Raw genomic sequence first — 21,154 nt, 5'->3', positions numbered from 1 at the left:
CCTACTCAGCTGGGGACATCCCCACCACTCCAAACACAGGGCCCCAAGGCAGAAGGACAGACAGGCAGCAAGGGAGCAAGCTCGCCAACTCCAGCCTTTATTGCTCAAGTGCACGCCGGACAGCAAGGAGTCCACAGGAGAAGACTGGGGCATCACAGCACAGTCCAGATGGCCACATGGAGACACACCTGGCAAGGCAGGGTCTCCAGATAGCGCTCCACAGTGAGACGGAGCACTAGCTCTAGGACTCCACAGCTCCACTCACTGGGAACAAAGGGCAAGTGACCTACCCCCTCCAGCCTGTGACAAAGGGCCCACCCAACTCTGCACCCAACCCTACAGATGGCCTGCCCAGCACCCACCCAGTTTCCCACTAGGCACAGGTGCGGCCCTCCTGACACACAGCCAACTCCTCCTGCTGCCACCACCAGTGATGCTCCCTCCACAGGGGCCAGAGGGACCCAGAGTCCCACTACTTGGGTGAGAGTGAGCAGAGAGGCAGGCAGGGCCTTGCCCCACCTGGGAGGTAGACGGGTCTTATCACTGCACACGAGAGAAGGCAGGCAGGCATGTACACACACACACACACATACACACTCATGTACACACACACACACACAGCCCTTTGAGCACGGCACTGGCCAAGGAACCCTGAAGGCACATGTCCCACGAAGCCGGCCATACTGTTAACACCCCTGTCACCCTGGGGCTTGCCTGGTCAGACTCCCTACAGGGCTGCTGGTGACCCTGGGGCCCACTGAGGAGTCCGCAGGGCAGTAATGAACAGAGCCCAAGAGCCCCTCTCCCAAGCCCTGACCTCAAACACGTCAGGTCCTGGGAGACAGCCACGGCAGTGTGGGACTAGTACCTCCTCAGTAAGACCCAGCCCCTGAGCTGCAGGATATGGGGGCCCAGGGAGGAGGGAAGGCTGGGGGCTCTCCACCCAGCCCTGCAGGGCTCAGCCAGACACCGGGGCCAGCCCGGCCAGTGGAGAGACCACAGGCTGAGGCCACAGGGCGGGGGGAGGATGGGAACCCATTTCCCAGGCATCACCTCTCCCCGCACAGGCCTTACTTCTGGTGGCCTGGCACGAAGGGCAGCAGGGGATAGCTCTTTAGGGTGGGGGTGACTCTGGCCTCTGCCTGGCTCTGAGACGGCAGAAGTTCCCTGTGGGAAGGGTTTCGGGGCAGGTTGTAAGAGTACCTGAGGTGGAGGCTTGGGCCACGCCTGAGTGCTGGGCCCCCTCGTAGTCGCCAGGGAAGGCCTGCTCTCCCCACTTCCTTAGCACCAAGGCCTGGAGGAGGCAGAGCCCAGGGGCTCAAGCCAGGCCCAGGGATGTAGGGCTGTGGGGTACGTAGGGATGCCATGAGTCCAAGGTTCCACGGAACCGGCAGGAAACATTCCCACCCAGCTCTCACTGCCGAGGCTGCTGTTCAGAGTACAGAGGTGCATCCTGGGAGCACTGTGGGCTCCTACCGAGGATGGAGTGGCAGTGGAGGCTGTGCCTCAGGTGGCGATGGGAGGCTGCAGGCAGTAGTGGACAGCGTCAGGGCACTGCCCTGCCATCCCGGGCCCTAGGGCCACTACCTGCTAGAACAGTTGGGGGTGGCTCCCTCTGCTCAGTGCCCAGCCAAAAGAACCCAGAGCCAGGGGCCCAGTTAGATGTGGTCTGCTCCAGGCCTAGGCAGACCACTAGTGGCCTTCCAATGGTGTCTAGTCTGCAGAGCCACCCAGCAGAGGAGTGGGGCCATGTGGGTGCCCACGCAGAGCTGCCACAGTCTGTTCAGTTCTGCTCCAGTCCTGCAGCCCGGGCCCAGCAGCAGCAGAGGGGAGAAAAGGCAGGCAGAGGACTCCAGATGTGGGGATAGGGCAGAGGGGCCGACAGTCCAGGCTTCACCTGGACGGCTCAAACAGAACAGGGCTGCGGGCAGGGGGGAGGCCTTTCCGACCCACATTCACAGCTCCCCCTCCAAGTTCTTCTCATCCGCCTGCTGCCTCTGCTGCTTGATCCTGGCATAGGAGATTGCGTCACCCCTGGGGAGAGAGCAGGGCAACGTCATAGGGTGCAGGGGCCTGGGGCCCTACTGCCCAGTTCCTGGCCCATGTCCCAGGTGTGACCCACAGGCATTCTGATTTCCTCAGTGACAACTGCTGGGGTAGCAGGAGTCTGTGCCATTGCCTGAGTGGCACAGGCTGACTGGAAAGGTAGGCTGAGGAGGAACCACCCTCTGTTGGGGCCGTATAGCAAAGAGGGTGGCAGCTAATCATGATGCCCAGTGCAGGCCCCAGGCAGGAAGGGGTTCTTATGAGCCCACATTCGCTATTCCAGTCATAGGCTGTGACAGGGCAAGACTGGGCCACCCAGAAGTCTCAAGCTCTCTTGCCTTCATCCCCTAGAGCTGAGCACTCTGGAGGCCCTGATGAGAGTCCCGACCGCCTCTATGCCTGGTCTACCACTGGGCAAAACGGGGCCTCTCAGGCCTCCCTCACAGAGAGTCTTCAGGGGCACAAAGGGAAGTCCCACCCTGGGCCGGGACCTGCAAACATACTTTTTGCCCAGAGCAGAGAGTCCATACAGCACCCCTGTGGCAAAGGCGATGGTGTTGCCCAGCAGCGTGGTCAGGGTGAGGCTGATGATAACAGGCATGATGGCCATCCTGAGGGAGGAACAGATGTCATGAGGCGCTCCTGCCACAATCCTCTCAGGCCCCCCCAATATACCCTGCCCACTCTCAGCCAGCCAGATGCCTGCTCCTCCAAATCAACTGGGACACAGGCTCACAGCTGGGAGTCAGAAAGTCCTCAGACACCCGTGAACTATGAGCAAGGCTCTTAACTTCTCTAAGCCGTGGTATCCCCCTGTAAAGAGGGCTCCATCCTTGACCAGGAAAGCCACAGTAACCACTCAACACAATGCCTAGAACACCACCAGTGCCGCTAAGTGCCCTGACCAATACAGTGACACCAGGCATACCCCAGCAAGCAAGGTCCCCAAAAGTAAACCACATGGAATGCAGGTCCCCTTCCTGCCAGGGTCATGGAGCAGCTGGGGGCGGGCAGCAGCACAGGTCTGTCCAGCTTCGCTACCTTCTGCTGCCACCTGATGGCAGCATCCACTCAGGCTTAAACACCCTCAGGGCAAGAATTTCCAGACCAGCAGCCCTTCCTAGGCTAACTGAGCCAGGATATCCTGGTGGCCTGAAGACCAGCACTGTCTCATCACTTCCCTAGAGTGGGCTGCGTACACAGGAGGACAGGACTCACAGCCAATTGCATTGACCTGAATTTCCATTCTTGTGGGACCTGTGGTCATGAGATTTTTCTGTAGCTAAAAAATTTCAAGGCTGGGCATGGTGGCACACCCCTGTAATCTTTGTACTTTACAAGGTAGAGGTGGAGATCCCTTAAGGCCAGGAGTTCCAGACCAGCCTGAGCAACATTAGAAAAATTAGCAGGTGTAGGGGAACACACCTGTAGTCCCAGTACTTGAGAGGCTGAGGAAGGAGATTTGTTTAAGACCAGGAGTTTGAGGTTGCTGTGAGCTATGACTATACCACTATACTCTAGTCTGGTGATAAAGCAACACCCTGTCTCAAAAAAAAAATTTTTTTTAGGCCAGGCACAGTGACTCACGCCTGTGATCCTAGCACTCTGGGAGGCCAACGCAGGTGCACTGCCTGAGCTCAGGAGTTCGAGACCAGCCTGAGCAAGGGCAAGATCCCATTTCTTTAAAAAAATGGGATTTCTTTTTAGTGTTGGGTTGGGCGCCAGTAGTCCTTGAGCCCACAAGTTTGAGGTTGCTGTGAGCTATGACTCCATAGCACTCTACGGAGGGGAACAAAGTGAAACTGTCTAAAAAAAATTTTTTTTCTCAAAAATAGAAATTAGGAAGAAAAAGAAAGACCATAGGAGATAAAATTCTCTGACACTATTTAATGGGAAGTTATCAATCCACATCCATGCACACATACGATAGTAAATCTCAGTGGAAACCAAGCAAGTGCTGGGTAAATTCACACTGAACAGGTACGATGCAGCAATCTGGGTGATCGGCACACTTGTAACCATGACTCAAACTGCACAAAAGCAATTCATATAATCAAAACATCTGTACTCCCATAATATAATTAAAAGCAAGCCAGGCACAGTGGCTCACACCTGTAACCTCAGCATTTTGAATGGCTGAGGCAGCAGGATCACCTGTCCAGGAGTTCAAGACCAGCCTAGATAACATAGCAAGATTCCATCTCTACAAAAAATAAGAAAAACTAGCTAGATGTGGTGACACACACCTATACTCCCAGGTACTAGAGAGACTGAGGCAGGAGGATCATTTGAGCCCAGGAGTTCAAAGCTGCTATGACTGCACTCCTGCACTCCAGCCTAAGGGGCTGAGTGAGACCCTATCGCTTTTAAAAAAGAAAAAAAAGGGGGGGGGGGCCAACAAACTGGAAAAACATCTGCAGCAAATATAGCAAAGGATCATAAAATCTTTAATACAGAAAACACACATATCTTGCTAACATTCCAGTAGGTTAAAAAGCAAAAGCTTTTCAAATAAAAAAATGCCATTAGAATATATGGGAAAATATTTTACCTTTTAGGTGACAAGGGAATAAATATATATGTGAAAATGGTACACAGCACTGGAAAGGGACCAGGGGAGAGGCAATGACCTCTTTGGAAAGCATTTTAGTCACAGATCTTAAAATATTTTCAATGATCATACTATACTTTTTGACCAAGTAATTTCATACCAGGAAATCACAAACTCAGAGAAAGTTTTAACTGAGGGATGTTCACCACAGATTAACTGACACCGGGGTGAGCACATCGAGAAAAGCAGGACATACCCACAGAGTAAAGGTTCCTGTGAGCAGAAGCAAGGCTTCACTACACTAAGTGAAAACAGCAAGATACCAACTTATTTGTAACTGTGAAAAACAGGCTTTAACTCCTAAAGACAGGAGAGGTCAACAGAACATCAGCAGGTCAATAGGCAGTAGGGCTGTGAGTAACATTTTTCTGTTTTCCAAATAATTTTTTTTTTATTTTTTTTTTTATTTATTTTTTTAGAGACAGAGTCTCACTTTGTTGCTCTTGGTAGAGTGCAATGACGTCACAGCTCACAGCACCCTCTTGGGCTTAGGCGATTCTCTTGCCTCAGCCTCCCGAGTAGCTGGGACAACAGGTGCCCGCCACAATGCTCGGCTATTTTTTTGTTGCAGCTTGGCCGGGGCCGAGTTCAAACCCGCCATCCTCTGTATATGGGGCCAGCGCCCTAGTCACTGAGCCACAGGCGCGGCCCCTTCCAAATAATTTTTAATGAACATGTATTACTGTAGCATTGTTAAAACAGTGTTTTAAAAACCCAAAGACAACCTGTGGCTCAGTGAGTAGGGCACCGGCCCCATATGCCGAGGGTGGCGAGTTCAAACCCAGCCCCGGCCAAACTGCAACCAAAAAATAGCCGGGCCTATGGCGCCAGCTGCTCGGGAGGCTGAGGCAAGAGAATCGCGTAAGCCCAAGAGTTAGAGGTTGCTGTGAGCCGTATGACGCCTCGGCACTCTACCCGAGGGCGGTACAGTGAGACTCTGTCTCTACAAAAAATAAATAAATAAATAAAAACCCAAAGACAAGCTGGTGTATGTAGATCGGGGCTCTGTGACCGTGTATTCCAGGCGTCCTCAAACTGCAGCCCGTGGGCCACATGAAGCGGTGTGAATTGTATTTGTTCCCGTTTTGTTTTTTACTTCAAAGTAAGATATGTGCAGTGTGCATAGGAATTTGTTCTTTTTTTTTTTTTAAACTATAATCCGGCCCTCCAACGGTCTGAGGGACAGTGAATTGGCCCCCTGTTTTAAAAGTTTGAGGACGCCTGGTGTATTCCTTCTTGACTCTGCAAAACACCACCAGAACCTAGCACACATCTTGTGCTTTTACTGTCAAAACTATTAATTCTTTACAAAGGCAAAGAAAACTAGTTTGTATTTATTTCTAAAGATGATATAATGATATAAAAAACAATAACAAATATTGCTGCTGCTGCCTCTAGCCTCCTATGCCACTAAGCATTATTCTAGGAACTTCTGTGTTTTAAACTTTTTTTTTTTTTTTTTTGAGACAGACTCACTCTGTCATCACAGCTCACAGTAACCTCAAACTCCTGGGCTCAAGCAATCCTCCTGCCTCAGCCTCCCAAGTAGCTGGGGCTATAGAAGTAAGCCATGGTACCCGTTTAATTTTTCTTTTTGTGGAGATAGTACCCCACTCTTGCTCAGGCTGGTCTCAAACTCCTGAGCTTAAGAGATCCTCCCAGCTTGGCCTCCCAGAGTGCTGGGATCACAGGCATCAGCCACTGCACCCAGCCTGTACATTAAACTTACCCTGAAATTAGTTCAATCTTGTGACTCACGGATGAAGTGCTATATGTTGATTTTGTTGCTAGGACAATTTTGAAGGTATGTTTAGAAGACAATAATGTTCTCTACTCTGCAACTTGGTTTTCCCTTTCATGACAGGTAACCAGATGGACCACACTCTGGAAAGGCTGCACAGAAACACATCATACAGCCCTGCCATGATGTTTAACCATGCCCAGTTGATAGACCAAACTTCCAAACATTTCCCATTTTTCTCTACTGCATGTAACACTGCAATTCTTGCCCGTGTGCCGCTGAGCTCTTCTGATCCCAGCATAGTCACCTACCAGGTGCAGAACTGCAACTCATATTCTTAACAGTTGTCACCAAATCACTGCAAAAGGCCACGAAAGTTTAAACCTCTATAGAAAGGAAAGGACACACCTGCTCCCTGCCCACCCTCCCTGACACCCTCACCATAGGCATGGTTTTGGGGAAGTGTGCCCCAGGCCTGCCCAGCAGTCCCTCACCCGCAGTAGAAGACAGCCTTCTGCCAGGAGTGCAGCCGGTCCGCCTTCTCCGCCACCGTGTTTGCAAACTCCACGAACTGGCAGCAGAAGGGCGCCTCACACACCAACAGGATGAAGGCGTTCATGCTGCAGAGGCATGGCAAGAGACAGCGACTGAGGATCTAGGGGAGCAGGGCAGCCTCCTCCCTCCCGGGCCCCTCCTCCTCCAAATGCTTCACCTATCCCCAGAGACTCTGCACACCTGTCTCCTCAACTCAGCTAAACACTCCCAAAGGGCAGAGCCTGGTTTCTGCTTCCTTTAGCCTCTCCTTCTGTAAGATGGAGAAAAGAAGACTCTCCACCTGGTGGTGCTCTCAGCTCTACAGGTTATTAATATTACTGCCACCAACATTGCCATTAGCACTTGAAAGCTGTCCCCACCAGAAGAGGCATGGAGCCAGAGCCAGCCAGTCCACTGAGGGCTGCCGCGAGGTAGGGCAGACACAAGCAGTCCTTGGGAAGCCCATGCTGGGGAGAAAAGAGCCCCTCTGCCCAGCTCCTGTACAGGGCTGGGGCTGCTACGGCACTATGATTGAAGGTGTCTGCTCTACTGTTTGTGTTCTCTATGGAGTGGGGGTTAATAGTTACTGACACTGAGCCCATAAACACACCAGGCCCTTCCATCTGTTCAGGCCTGGGAGGAAGGGTCTGTCCTCACCCCTGTTCTGCAGGACAAAGCTCAGGACACCTAAGAGCCCACCGAGATCTGAGCAGGAGCACCAGGCCTCCCATTGCGCTCTCCCTCCGTCTGGCCAGGCAGTCTCAGACTCCCCCACACCCAGAAGTCCAGCCAGTGCCTCCTGACCAGCACAGGTTCAAGGACCCCCACCACAACAAGCCCCCAAGTCCCAATACTGGCCTGAGGTCCCTGAGGGTGTGAGCTGCATCTTGCCAACCTCTGCACCCTCTAAGGACAATAGCCCCCAAGGATACTAGCAAATTCTTGCACACCTCAGGGGGTCCCTTTCAGCCACAGCTGTGCTGCCCTGTCCTTACACACCTTCCCTCCTGATGGGATCCACAGAACAGACATGAGGTGTGTTGACCTCTGGTTCCCTGCCAACCCTGACCTGAGAGAGTCTCCCAGCTCCTCTGGGATGGCTCATCCACCCCTGGCCCGGATGGCTCTGACCTTCCAAGCCATTCCCAGGCAGTGCCAATGGCTGGTCTCCCACACCACTGCCCTGGGAGGTTCCCAGAAGGCAAAGGTCCTGTTGCAGCAGACTGGTGTTCACACATGGGACTCAGTATACACTCAATGTCTGTGGTCTCAGTCTCCACTTAATAAGGACCCCAGGTACCCCCCGTGAGGAAACCTAGGCAAAGGGGGTACTGTGAATAAGAGACCCACACCTCAGCCAGAAACCCACAAGCCCCAGACCCCTGCAGGGCAGGACAGTCACGTGTTACTCACATCATCCACACGCCAGCTGCGATGTTCAAAGGGTGGATAGTGATGCAGCTGATGAGGCCAGAGATCGCACAGGCTTGAAAGCAAGAGACAGGGTGGGCATGAGCTGGAAGGAAGGACAAGGACCCACAGGGAAGGCTACCAGGGAGGTAGCCTGAGAAATCTGAGCACCCTTTTGGGCCCTAGCACTTGGTTCTCCTCACAGCACCCAGAGGCTCCATCATCTAAAGTAGATGAGGCAACATAACTGCCCACAGGTAAGGATAGGACTCAGAGAGGTGAGGTGACAGACCCCAGGCCTCAAGGCAGTGGCAAGGCTGCAAATGGTTCTTGAAGCTCAGGGCATCTTGCCTTCTCTCCATTCCGGGGTATGGAGGGGCCTCTGACCCCAGCCACATGACACCCAAAGGGAGGTTAGGATTAAAGAGAGAATGTCTTCTCGCAATGACTCAGTCCTCGGTAAGTACCACATGTCACCATTCACTGGGCTGGCCTCACAAGAAATCCTTTGACTCAGAAAACATGGCTTAGATTTTGGCTAGAAGAGGTGCCTGTCTTGGAACAGAGATTGGAAACAGGTAAGAGCAAGTGAACTTGGACACACTCTCATCTTTTTAGGCCAAGTCTTACAGCCCAGCTCACCCACTGAAATACCAACGGGCCCCAAGGGAGATGTGTCCCCAGATTGTGGCTTCTCTGACACCCAAATGTGTACCTTGGCCTTCCTCCTCTCCCAACCACACCCCCCTCCACCTCCAGCCTGTAGCCAGCTTCAGGAGAACTCCAGTGGCCTATGAGGCAGTTCCAGGAGCTATGGGGGTGGGAAGCTGGGCCCTCCAAGGCAGCAATTAGCAACCAGCTCATTAAAGTTGCAGCAGCTCCTCCACACCGGCACCCGATCCTTTGACATGAGTCTGGAATTCTGTTTTCCACTTTCCTGTGTAACCCTATGCAGGCAGCTGGAGACAGTAGGAAACCAGATGCAATGAGCCCAGACCGCAGTAGACTGCTTTTGTGTGCCCCCAAGGTCTCCTTCTAAAAGGAAAGGACTCAAAGGTAGCACCTAGCCTCAGCACATCCTTAGGAACGTTCGCCTTCAGATGACACCAGACACGTGTGAGACCATCTTGCCCTGGCACAGAGCCCAAAGGACAGCAGGGCTTCTCCCTGCTGGGCAGCCCTGCCTGGCCTCACCGGACAGCCCTCTGTGCTGATTTACTTCCTGCAGCAGTTAGCATGTTGCCTCCAGTTCCAGCCTCCCTGCTGCCCGACCCACACCAGCCTTGGGAAGGCCAAAGTCTCAGCCCAGCCTAGCAGATTCCAGCCAGGAGTCCTTTAACAACAAAGGGCTGGAGGAGGTCTCAGTGCTGGTAACTTCCACATGACCCTCACCATGCAATCATATGCATCCAGATGCTTTTGGGACCCATGGGAAAGGTCACGCCAGCTCCTCTCTAGGCCACGTGCCCCAGAGCAACCCAACCCAAGCCTCATCTGAATGCCGGCTGCATCTCTAAAACACCTACATTCTTGCATTGTACCTTGTAATACAGAATTTGGTATTCACACAACAATGACCCTCAATCTGCAGGTGAAACTGACAATTCAAGGTGATGCGTTAAGTTCAGTTCCTTAAGAAGCTGCAGCTGTAGGCCCCACAGGTACCCCACTCAAGAAGCTGCACCTGGGGCAGCACAGATACCCCACTTTGAGAAGCAGAGACTGCACAGGATTCCAGAGTTAACTTGGAAGTTGGCAAAACCACTGACCAAGAAGGAGGAAGAGTGGTGGCCTACAGGACCACCTTAATCAGGGCCTCTTAATCAGGACCTTTCCTCACCACCACCGACCACTGTCAATCCTCTGCACTACCCACCCTAATGCCTAAAACCACCAGTCTCTCCTACAGAGTCAGACATGTGCCTGCTCTGAATTGGGGTGGGGAGGGACTCACGGCTGCCTCTGGACAAGGGCACACCAGTACAGCACACTCCTGCCCCTGCGCCACCCTGCCTGAACCTCCTTCTGCCCTCCACCCACCTGGAAAGGCTGTGGGACTTGAAAGTGTCCCTGAGAAGACATTCCTTCTGGCAGCAGGGATGGTGGCATCTGCCCTGCCCAGGCCCCAACCAGAGACAGGTGGGCGCTGCTTACCCTGCAGACCTGGCAGACAGTCCATCCCCAAGGCCTTCCACTGCACTCCAGGCAGCAGGAGGAAGGCATATCATTCAAATGACTTGTATTTGCCCCTGGAAGGCCAGCTACGGTATTCCTACTCCACTTCACTGGCAGATCTGCCTTCCTCTTTTCTTTCAGGCTTCCCTGGGAACTTGAGTCAGGCAGTGTCTGGACTGCGTTTGGGCGAGGGGGACGGTGGAAAGGCAGCTAAGGCAGCAGGAAAGGCGAGCCGACAGCGAGGACGCAGCGGAGGGGCCGCCTCTCCAGCCCACTGCCAGGTACCACCTGACCTCCAGGAAACGTCCTCCCCATTGGCTTCCTGGCACAGCCCTGACCAGACCTGCACCCGCCCCACTCACAAGCAGTCCTTGCCCCGAGGTTAGGAGGCTGCTGCCCGCGCCGCGCCCAAGTTCACAGGTGAGGCTGGCGACAGCCAGGCCAAGCAAGCGCCCGACGCATAGCTGGACAACCTCGCAGAAGCCCCACAGGTGCGTGTGGCTGCCGACCTTAACCTCCGAGAAGGCGCTGGCAGAGGGGTCCCCTCGTGGCGGGTCCGCGCCCCCTCCCTGGGTGTCTGCTCCCTCCTGGGACCGTGGCGCCGAACCAAGGTCGGCAACCATGGCAACCCAAGGACGCCAGCCCCTGTGACCCCACCCGCCCCAGAAGGCGCCCTCCGCGCCGGCGCCCCGTAGACACCGACCCACCACGGGGGGCGCATGCGCGACCAGGCCGCCGGCTCCCGACCTGATACTCACAAACGGCCCCCAGCACCCCTGACATGCGACACAGCCAGCGGTACCACCACGTTACGCTATCCTCCTGCGCGGGTGGCGCGGAGTTGGCGGACGGCGCCGTCCCGGCCGAGCCGCTCATAGTGCCGCCGCCCGACGCCCCTCGCAGCCCTCACAAAGGGCTCTGGAGCCGGCCGCGTCGACGCCGGCGCGCGGCCTTGTGGGAGAGGCGGTATTAGCATAGGGGGCGGGCTCGTGGGGTGGTCATTAGCATAGGAGGCGGGCTCGCTTGGTAGGGTCGTTAGCATAGGGGTGGGCTCAGGAGCGGACTCCTCCGCCTAGGGGCGGAGCTTATTCGCATAGGGGGCGTGCTTGCATGGCCGAACTCACTAGCATTCGGGGCGGGGCCTGTTGGGGCGCCCAGGCGGTCAGGCGCGCCACCAGAGCTTGGGAGGGGTTTCCATAGAGCAGTGGCCTGGGCGCCAGCCTCAGGGCCGGTTAGGTCTGGACTGCAGATTCCCTCGCCTTTTCTTCTCCCTGTCGACGGCCTTGCTGATAGAGCCGATTGCGCCTTGCCGTGGCGTGGGTTTTCAAGCCAGGTTTAGACAGGTTATGAGAAGAAAACTCCAATAGGGGTACAGGTTTCATTTATTGGTACCTGAGGGGCTGGAGGAGACCCTTCTACAGAGTCCCTGTCTCCTAGCCTTTTGGACGCTGGAGAAGACCTTAAGTTAGAATTGGAAAGCACTCAGCGATCAGAGGTCAACCCTCCAAGGCTGGCCAAACCCCTAAGAAGTGCTCAGTAAATGTCAGGTTCGCTCCTTTCCCTTCCAGGATGGGGGTAAGTGGGCAATGTGCTTGCAGAGGAAGCTAGGGCAGGGCCCAGCCAGGCTGTCCTCTTCCGACTCCCGAGATGGGAGGGTCCAGTAGTGGCCCCGAAGACTGGCTTGTGCCTCCAGAAAGCCCTCGCTAAATTCCATTTCAGCCTGGCTGCCCTCTGACTCCCAGTAGAGCAGCTGCCCATAGAACATTGTAGTCCTTAAACTGTGGGTCTCCCGGATCTAAGGGGAAAGGAGCAGCCGGAAGCAATAATTAGCTAGCGTTCCCAGAAGTCTAATATGGCAAGGTCTGGCACATTCAGGGCACTCACAAGAGCCCTGTCTGGATGACACTATTATCCTATCCACGAAACTGGGCTCAGGGAAATTACACCATCTCCCAGAGCACACACAGCCAGGTGCCAGAGCTGGGGTTTGAGTCAGACCTGTCAGACCTGTCTGTTTCCAGAGGCCAGGTAGAGGACAGTCCTCTCAGCCCACAAAGCCTTGCAAGGAGCTACTTTTCTGGCAAACTTGTATCAGGCGGTTAAATTGTGCTTCAGTCTTGGGTTAACCGACAGTCTATATGGGAAAAGTTATTTTCTCTTTCACTCTTGGAGTGACTCAATAAACATTGGTTAAAATATGTGAAGGAAAGTAGTAGTGATTTTGAGGGTTTTGGCCTGAAATAAACTAAAAAGATCCCCTAGCACAGCACTCCCTGTCCCATAGCAAAAACCAGACCACCTCTGTGCCCATCCTGGTGGCCTCACCGAGATGTAGCTAGCATTGGTTCCCTTGGTCCCGGTGCCCATGGCCATGGCCAGGGCATGGATGGCAATCCGGGCCTGCGGAGCCACGTCTATGAAGAGCCGGCAGCCCCCTGTATTCCTCCTGTCTGGACTCAGCAAGGGGCTGATGATTTCACCTCGGGGTCCAAACAGCTGCCTGTCACATTCTACAAGGGAGAGCAGGTGGTTGGGTTGGGTGTAGGCAACCTCAGGGACACAGGGGCCCAGACAGACTGCTGATGCCAGAGGCCAGGGACAGAATGGCACTGTGGTCAATATGGGGCTCTCAATCATAAACCCCTGCTGATCCCCTCCCATCTCCTGGCCAAGTGACTTGAAGCAAAGGCCTTAAATGCTGAGCTTCCGTTCCCTCCTCTGTCATTGAAAGGAACCATGGCATGCCCTAAGCAGGGCAGTTCCTAGATGGACCCAGTGGAGTCATACCTGCAAAGTGCTTGACACTGACTCTGGCGCCAAGGATGAGTACCAGCTGTGTCAGCTGTCCCTATCACTAAATGTCCACTGGAGCCCTTCCTGCCTGCCCCTCCTATCCTTCCTTGAGGCAGGTGTATGTTTGTGGGGTGGCCCAGAGCCTGGGAGGTGAGAGGTAGTACAAACGATGACAGAGGGTCTTGCCCCTTGGCAGGACCTGGCAGCACCTGTGGGCATAGGCCCATGTACAGCTCTCTGCTGGAGGCAGGGAGCAGCTGGAACAGAGTGGTGGTGCCTAATCTCTGCAGAGGATGAGCCCCTGTCACACCTCTTTCACCTGAGGCCTGGGGGAACCAAGAAACCTCTGGAACTATCTGGAGAAGCCCACTTCAGCCAGCTTAGTCTATTAGAAAAGGGCAATCCCCTGAGGCAATCGAGAGGACTATGGCAGGGTTCCCACAGGGCTTGGGCAAGGCAGGGACCCCTGAGAGCCATCCTCTGCCTGTGGTGTGCATGGTGGCAGGCACTTGTGTGTGTGCATGTGCATACTCGTGTGCAAGCATGCAGTATGCACTGTGCACTGGGGCAAGGCCAAAGGAAAGCAGCAGGCAGAAGGACCTTAAAAATCCTTGAAAGGGCTGAGGGCTGGGGGCAAGGGCATGGAGCAATGGCCTGAGGGATAGGGTGAGGATAGGGACCGAGGCCCACATCCCCCCATCTGCTGCACACTCCCCAGAAAGGAAGGGATGCAGCATTCATCCCAGGAGCTCATCTTGACCGCACATGCGGACCAACACTGGCCACCTCTGGGATCCTCCCATCCCAGTCAGCAACCCCTGCGACTTGCCCACTGTCCCCAGCAGCACCCAGTCAGCCCCCCTGCCTGAACTGGGCTGCCCTGCAGGAGGTGGGGGTGCAATGATGCTACCTCTGTGGACCGTTCCCGCAGCAGGCCTGCTCCAATACCGCAGCACCACTCCGCCCGCCCGCCTTTTACGGTGCTGCCTCACCACCAGCGTGTTGGTGTTGGGGCTGAAGGTCTCGCCAGCCTGCCTTGTGCAGGACTTCTCCCAGGTGAGCCGGCCCCAGAATAGCAGCATCTCCCCTGGAAGCAGCAACACAGTAAGGTGCCAGCACCCCACCCCAGGTCAGCAGGGGCTTAGCTCCAGTGTGGACCGGCAGGCCGTGAAATCCCGACTCCCCCAGCACTGGCTCCCCAACTCACTAAGGTCTCAGTTTCCTCATCTGTAAAATGGGGACCACCACACTCTGTCAGGAGATGGCAATGAAAATGAAGAATGGGAAGGCATGCAGATGCCTGCCAGGAGCTGGGACTGCCGTGCTGAAACCTAGCAAAGCCCTTAACTGACAGCAGTGGCTTGTGTGGCCCCTTTTGTGGCCCTGGACGCACCTGTGCTGCAGTTGAGGGAACTCTCAAGGACTTGGAGGGTCAGCACCTCCCCCAGGGGTCGCCCAATGGCCACGGCACAGTCTGCCTGCCCCCAGCCTCGCATGTCAATGGTTCCTATGGGCTCGAGGTGCTGCCCGCCACAGGCACCTGGAAGGGAGCAGGAGCTCTGGTGAGCAGAGCTCCGGGGATTCCCAGCAGGACAGGCCTGGGGCGCTCCCTGCTAGGGAAGGAGACAGGAGGCAGGAGTGGTCCACATTCTCCCAGGCCCAGCTGGAAGCCTTCTCAGCTCAGGGGGTCTGGGTGAGTTGGAGGGTCACCATCAAGGCACAAAGCTGCTGGTAGATGTCCCAGCGGGGAGGCAGTGTGGGAGGCAGTGCATGGGCTTTGGATCATGTAGACCCAAGTTTCCAACTCTGAAGCCTTCAAGTCACTTTACCTTGATAATAATAAAAGTGAATTTCCCTTTGCTAGGTAGGAAGTGAGCCACCCCTGAGCCTGGCCTCCCAGGCACATCTCAACCCATAGGGCGCATCACAGGGGACCAAATGCCTGCCCCACCTCTCCCAGGTTGAAATGCTTCTACAGGCCCCTCCTACAGAAAGGAGGGAGGGACGTAACTGGGCTGTGCTGTTCTTTCCTGTGGTCTGGGCAGGAACTCCAGAGTTTGGGAAGTTGGGGGGTGGAGGTGGGCCTGGGGCTGAGGTCCCTCCAGGGAAGCAGCACCAGGTGCCACTGTAGTCTGGCCCAAGGCAGCAGCTTCCTCATGGGGCACTGGGCCGGGTGTCCCCTGCTCTGCACAGGGCCCAGCCCAGCAGCCCCTCAGGGTTACTGGCTTGGGCAGGTGCTGGCAGAAGTTTGCTGGCACCGGCACCCCGGCTCTGGGTCCCAGGCAGGTGTCCTGCCGGTGCTGGACGCCGTCCCCACAGGAAACGGAGCACTGCCAAGACAGGGGAGGAGTCATAGCAACCCTGCCAGAAGGTAAGCATTGCAGTAACCACGGGCTAGGTATGACCTGGGGGCAAGCCAAGTGTCTTCATTCCACAGAGGTAGAAACTGAGGCTCAGAGAAGTCACCTTGCATGGGTTACCCACTAACTGTCACCATTGAAGCCTCTGTGACTCTAAGCCACAGCACAGGGGCCTGAGCTCCTTAGTGGGACCCTCTCCTTCCATACCCGCCTGCCCAGCTCTCACCCCCACCTGGCCCAGATACCCAGGCCTTTCTGACAGAGTCGGGGCTACAGCTCATCCCTGCCTGCTACAGCTCTTTGCCCCCATAAAAGGCACAAGCCCTGGGTGGCACCTGTGACTCAAAGGGGTAGGGCGCTGGCCCCATATGCCGGAGGTGGCGGGTTCAAACTCAGCCCCAACCAAAAAAAACTGCAAAAAAAAAAGGCACAAGCCCCTCCAGCTGGGTTTACCTCTGTCCAGGAGCTGACATGCCACCGGTAGGCACAGTCGTCAATAAGGCAGGGGACACTGGCTTGGGGCCGAACCAGAGCTGCGCAAGCTGCCTCATCCACCTCTGTGTCTCGGCCTTGGTCAAACTGCATGCAGGCCACTGAGCGCCTGGCAGTGCCGAGGCCACAGCTGGCTGAGCATGGGCCCAGGGAGGTGACTTTCCACCTGCAGAAGAGAAGACCCAGAGAGAGGCTGGGCCCCCGAAGATGGCACTGCCCAGTGGACAGGCTCCAGGACCAGGTGAGATCAGGATTGCAGCCACTGTGCCCTCCCATCCAGTCACAGGGCTGCACAGGACAGATTCCAAAAGGCTCTGCAGGAAAGACACCTCTTTCCCCTTAGTTGAGGCTTCCCTTTTGTCCCTTTTATCACATAACACCTATTAACACCCCGCCCCATACACTCCAAATAAATCACACGTGAGTTAAATGTTTAAATTTAAATGGACTCTTATCTATAATGGTGGATTTAGCAATACGGTGCTATCTATTAAATTTGGGCAGTGGAACACGGGTGTCTGTCACATCCTTTTCTGGACATTTCTGTATGCTATAGAAAAGCATTTCTATAACACAAGACTTAAAATGCAAGACTACAAAAAGAATCCAGGAAACACTTGTAGGGTCTAACCCACTCGCTGGGCCCCACAGACTTGAGCACTAGTCTGTCCTGTGTGCCAGCCATGACTCTGCTCCACGGGATAGATGGCATTCATACCCTTAGGCTCCGGTCACTGCTGCCACCTTGGGCCCCCAGGCCCCCACAAGCACAGCCGGCCAGCCAATGATCCCATTCCCTACAGGCCCTCTCCTGGTCCACTGAGCTGCCCCTTGGTCCCCACAGTGCCTGGCCTGGTGTTGGCCCACCCCAGGAGAGCCTCTCCCATCGTGCCACCCGCTGACTCACCTGGGCGGGCAGGGCTCCAGGCTGCAGGCCTCCTGGGGCTCTGGGCGAGGCAGCCCCTGGCACTGGGTGTCTGGCAGGATCTCTTCCACACCGTCCTCCCCCTGGGCCCGGGCACAATACAGGGTCCTCCTCACGACCCCGCCCCCACAGCTCACACTGCAGGCCGCCAGCTTGTACCGCCACCTGGCACAAACCAGAGTCAGGGAGGCCGAACAGCCCCGGGGCCTGGGAACCCAGAGGACCCAGGTCTCCCCTCATTTCCCAAGACCACGAAGAGACAGGAGGCCAGGAAGGGCCAGAGGAAGGGCTCCCCCTGCAGGTCCCACTTCTGCCCCTACTGAGAGGCTCAGCACAGAGGACAAAGGACATTCAGACTAATCCATTTGCAGAAAGGGAAGCTGCGGGCCAACAGCAGACGTTGGGTCAGAAAGGCAGTGGGGGGTTAGGGCGCCCAGGACCCTCAGAGCTGGCTCTAGCTACACTGCCAACAGCACCACCCTCCATTGCTCCAAACACCATTAGTCGAACTGTGCTCCACTGTCTGTCTAACAATTGTCCGTCTCCACTCTGCCCTGGGGTCAGCTCCAGGAGCCAGACACATTCGTCTGCCCTGTCCTCTGCTGTGCCTGGGCAGACTTGGTAAAGAGAAGGTGGTATATAAACATCCCATTAGCCATGTGGCCCACAACACCCCCAATCTCCTGTCGCAGGGTCACTTCACTGAACCCGTCGTGCTCACGGCCTTCCAGGGGCACCAATATGACCCACTCCTGCAGGTGAGGACACAGGGTCAAGAGGGTGGGCTTGAAGATGAGGGCCATGCCAGGACACAGACCTAGGACCACCTGTCTCCTTGGGAAGGGGAGCACTCCGGCCTGTAAGTTCTCCAGGGGGCTGGGTTGGGCCACTGACCAGCATGTAGAATGAGGCAGAGGGACAGGGTAACACACAGCTAGTGGCACCCCCCACCCCGCAGGCATGGTGCTGAGGCCTGAGTCTCCCACCTGCAGGGAGAAGGCCAGTACCCCTTAGGAGGCTCTCCCTCACTTTGCACAGCCTGGCTGCCCCCACTCACTGGGCAGGGCATGGGTCAGCCTGGCAGACCGTCCACCGGCTCCCAGGCTTCCCTGCTAGGTCACACAGCGCCTCCTCCACAGGTAACCTGAGGGCAGAGTCCGTGCACAGGAACCACAGCTCCATCAGGCCTGCAGAGAGAAGTAGGGACACCCACACCCCAAGGAGTGGGCTCAGCCGACCACAGGCCCTGGCATTCTGGAAAGCTGTAGCTGGTAGGGTGTGTGGGTTTGCACAGTCTAAAGATTTGATGAGGGGTACGAGGAGTCTGGCATGCAGCAGGTGCTGGAGAAGAGGTAGCTGCTGTTGACTGAGAGGCATTATAGGAATCACTACATGAAAATCTTCTACTGCGCTCATTATAAAGACATGGTTAAGGCCAGTTTCCTCAAATCTTTCCTTGAGGAGCATCCTCACAAAAAGCTCTTTTTGGTCTCTGTTCTAAAGAGGTTAAAGCTCTGCTGAGCAAGTAGGCAGGTGTCAGTGAACACTGCACCTCTTCTCAAAGCAGCCATGAGGATGCTGCCATCAAAACCACCGGGAGCAGCAACTCAGCGAGGACATGGAGACAGAAGCCCTGTGTGCTGAGGTGGGGCTGCCGTGTGGAAAGGAGCCAGCAGCACCTCGGACACCGCACAGAGCTGCCACAAGGGCGTCTCTGGGTGTAGACCTCAGAGAATCATCCAAGCTGGGAATGCTGACTGAACAACAAAACTGCAGGGCGGTGCCTGTGGCTCAGTGAGTAGGGCGCCAGCCCGTATGCCGAGGGTGGCGGGTTCAAACCCAGCCCCAGCCAAACTGCAACAAAAAAATAGCTGGGTGCTGTGGCGGGCGCCTGTAGTCCCAGCTACTCGGGAGGCTGAGGCAAGAGAATCACTTAAGCCCAGGAGCTGGAGGTTGCTGTGAGCTGTGTGAGGCCACGGCACTCTACCAAGGGCCATAAAGTGAGACTCTGTCTCTACAAAAAAAATGCAAGCAGGAAGGCAAACCAGCACTTGTACAGCCATGCTTACGACAGCTAAAATGTGGCAGGCGTGGTCCCAGCTACTCGGGAGGCTAAAGAGGGAGGGTCGCCTGAGCCCAGGGGTTTGAGGCTGCAGTGAGCTAGGGTGATGCCACGGCACTCTAGCTAGGGTGACAGAGTAAGACTGTACCTCAAAAAACAAATTGGAGAAACAAAGGACACTGTGTATCTTAGCGCTGATGTGGTCAGTTTGGGGCCACCTACCACAGCCCTGCTGGGCCATGAGGGACGCTCCCTTGGTGCCAGCCCTGTCCAGTGTTACCATGTCATCTTTTCAGCCACTCAATGGCACATGTAACGTGGCTGCCAGGCTCCCTATTATCGCCTGCTCTTATGTCCGTGAATGCTTTTCAGAACTAGGCAAAATGCATGTAGATAAGAGAGTTAACAATGAATGAGGGCCCTCACCTCGCCCGCAGGAGACAGAGCACGGCCCCACCAGAGGGGTCCACACGTGTGTAGCACCAGCCCCTTGTCTGGCACCACCTGCTGGGGAAGGGGCCTCTTTCCCTGGAGAGCTGGCAGCTGGCTGTGGGGAGACAGCAGGGGGTGGGTGGGGGATACCTCTAGACCTCTGAGCACCCCACACCCCATCTCCTGATCTTGACAGGAGAGAGCGGGAAGTGGCACAGGACTCGACTCGTGGGCCCCAAGTGGATGTCCTCACCACATGCCCCACTGTGGCCTGTGCAGGCTTCTAATCGACATGAGTAGCCCCCTAGCCCCGTGAGCTGGGGCTGAGAGCAGTGATCAGGAGGCCAGCCCTGCCACACCCACCAGCCATGCAGGGTGAGGGCTGGCCAGCCCCCTGGCCTAGAAGCAAGGCCACTCTGCCCTCAGCCCCCAGACCAGGCAAAAGCATGGCAGCATTTCTTTCAGCAGCAGCTGAATTAAATTCTTCCTCAGAGGCTTCCAGGAGGGTCTGTAGCCCCTTAGCCGGGCTTACAGGGTGAAGAGAGCATCCCAGGAGCACTGTGTCTTTAAGTTTGCCCTCTGACAGGGGCCTTCAGACAGCAGCCTGCACAAGCATGCTATCTTCACTCTGGCCTGGAGGACAGTGGCAGCTGGTGCCCCCCTTCTCGCTGCCAGGGAAGGACCCAGCCACCCTCATGCCCAGAGCACTCACCTCAAAAACAGGTGCCTTCTCTCCTACGGAGCTGGGCCCTGCAGTCGCTGGAGCCTCCAAGCCATCCGGCCTCTGCACACATGTCATGTTCTTCGAGGCCAGGCCTGCTCCACTGGCTGACACACATGGGCCAGGGTCTGACATCTTCCTGCTGAGGACAACCCAGGACTGTCATCAGGCCATGCTGTGGCCACCCAACTGCCGGTGCAGCCCATCTCCTGGAGGAGGAGGCAGCAGATCTGCTCCCCAGCGTCCTGGAGCCCAAGGAGGGCCCCACAAAGAAGCAAAGCCCAGGGTCTCCCCCAGAAGCAGGGCTGGATTAACTGCTTCATTCATTAGCCTTTGGGTTTCCACTCAACAGTACTCTCTGCTCATAGCCAGGTACTGTGACTGGTGCCCAGGGTACAGTGGGACAGAGCCCCCTACCCCCTGTCCCCTCCCAGGTGACCATAGGGTCCTGCACCACAGCGGGGGGGCTGGGGGGGTGCTGGGCAGGGAAGCTGCCTGCAGTGCTGTGCTGAGAAGGATTCTGAGGCTGCATCAGGCCTCAGCTGCTCTGTCTGCCATGGACAAGAGAGGGGAAAAGGGGCCCAGACTCATGTGTGGGCCACTGTAGTCTAACCCCCCAATCTCACCCTACAGCCCAGTGGCCCCAGCTGACACTCCTCCACCTGGGAGCCACAAAAACACACCACACTTACTATGGGGGGCAGGGCTCGTTGACACAGGCCTCTGACCATGCTGGTGGCTGCGGGCTCCCTTGGCACAAGGCGGCCTCCACCTGCTCCTTCCTGGCCTGGTCCAGGCAGCTGTACGTCACCCAGCGCAGACCTGGGAGGGATGAGGGAGGGCTAGGCCACC

General features: G+C 56.0%; 2 protein-coding genes across 4 annotated transcripts in view; both read right to left on the bottom strand.

Moving 5' to 3' along the window:
- Positions 1-75: 75 nt before the first annotated feature.
- Positions 76-11,516, bottom strand: CACFD1 (calcium channel flower domain containing 1). Of its 3 annotated transcripts, none has more exons than XM_053558309.1 (5): positions 11,276-11,516; positions 8,346-8,418; positions 6,893-7,018; positions 2,550-2,657; positions 76-2,034 (listed from the first exon to the last, which is right to left on the bottom strand). In XM_053558309.1, the coding sequence occupies exons 1-5, from the start codon at positions 11,391-11,393 to the stop codon at positions 1,956-1,958; spliced, it is 504 nt and encodes a 167-aa protein (XP_053414284.1). In that variant the 5' UTR covers positions 11,394-11,516; the 3' UTR covers positions 76-1,955. The 3 variants fall into 3 exon arrangements, with proteins under 3 accessions (XP_053414284.1, XP_053414293.1, XP_053414274.1); XM_053558318.1 differs by lacking the exon at positions 11,276-11,516 and adding an exon at positions 10,497-10,632; XM_053558299.1 differs by lacking the exon at positions 11,276-11,516 and adding an exon at positions 10,383-10,521.
- Positions 11,517-11,857: 341 nt separating this feature from the next.
- ADAMTS13 (ADAM metallopeptidase with thrombospondin type 1 motif 13) overlaps positions 11,858-21,154 on the bottom strand; it is a 28,287-nt gene continuing 18,990 nt past the window's right edge. The window contains exons 18-28 of the mRNA XM_053558283.1: positions 20,995-21,124; positions 20,294-20,444; positions 19,576-19,696; positions 18,145-18,274; positions 17,070-17,252; positions 16,124-16,328; positions 15,322-15,640; positions 14,704-14,850; positions 14,221-14,397; positions 12,843-13,027; positions 11,858-12,312 (exon numbers count right to left, since the gene is read on the bottom strand). Coding sequence (XP_053414258.1) covers positions 12,061-12,312; positions 12,843-13,027; positions 14,221-14,397; positions 14,704-14,850; positions 15,322-15,640; positions 16,124-16,328; positions 17,070-17,252; positions 18,145-18,274; positions 19,576-19,696; positions 20,294-20,444; positions 20,995-21,124 — 2,000 coding nt within the window. The 3' untranslated portion in view covers positions 11,858-12,060. The remainder of the gene's footprint in view (positions 12,313-12,842; positions 13,028-14,220; positions 14,398-14,703; positions 14,851-15,321; positions 15,641-16,123; positions 16,329-17,069; positions 17,253-18,144; positions 18,275-19,575; positions 19,697-20,293; positions 20,445-20,994; positions 21,125-21,154) is intronic.

This window comes from Nycticebus coucang, chromosome 2 (genome assembly GCF_027406575.1).
Source record: "Nycticebus coucang isolate mNycCou1 chromosome 2, mNycCou1.pri, whole genome shotgun sequence".
Lineage (NCBI taxonomy): Eukaryota > Metazoa > Chordata > Mammalia > Primates > Lorisidae > Nycticebus > Nycticebus coucang.
The sequence above is the reverse complement of the archived record's forward strand: the minus strand, read 5'-3'. Positions and strand labels throughout refer to the sequence as shown.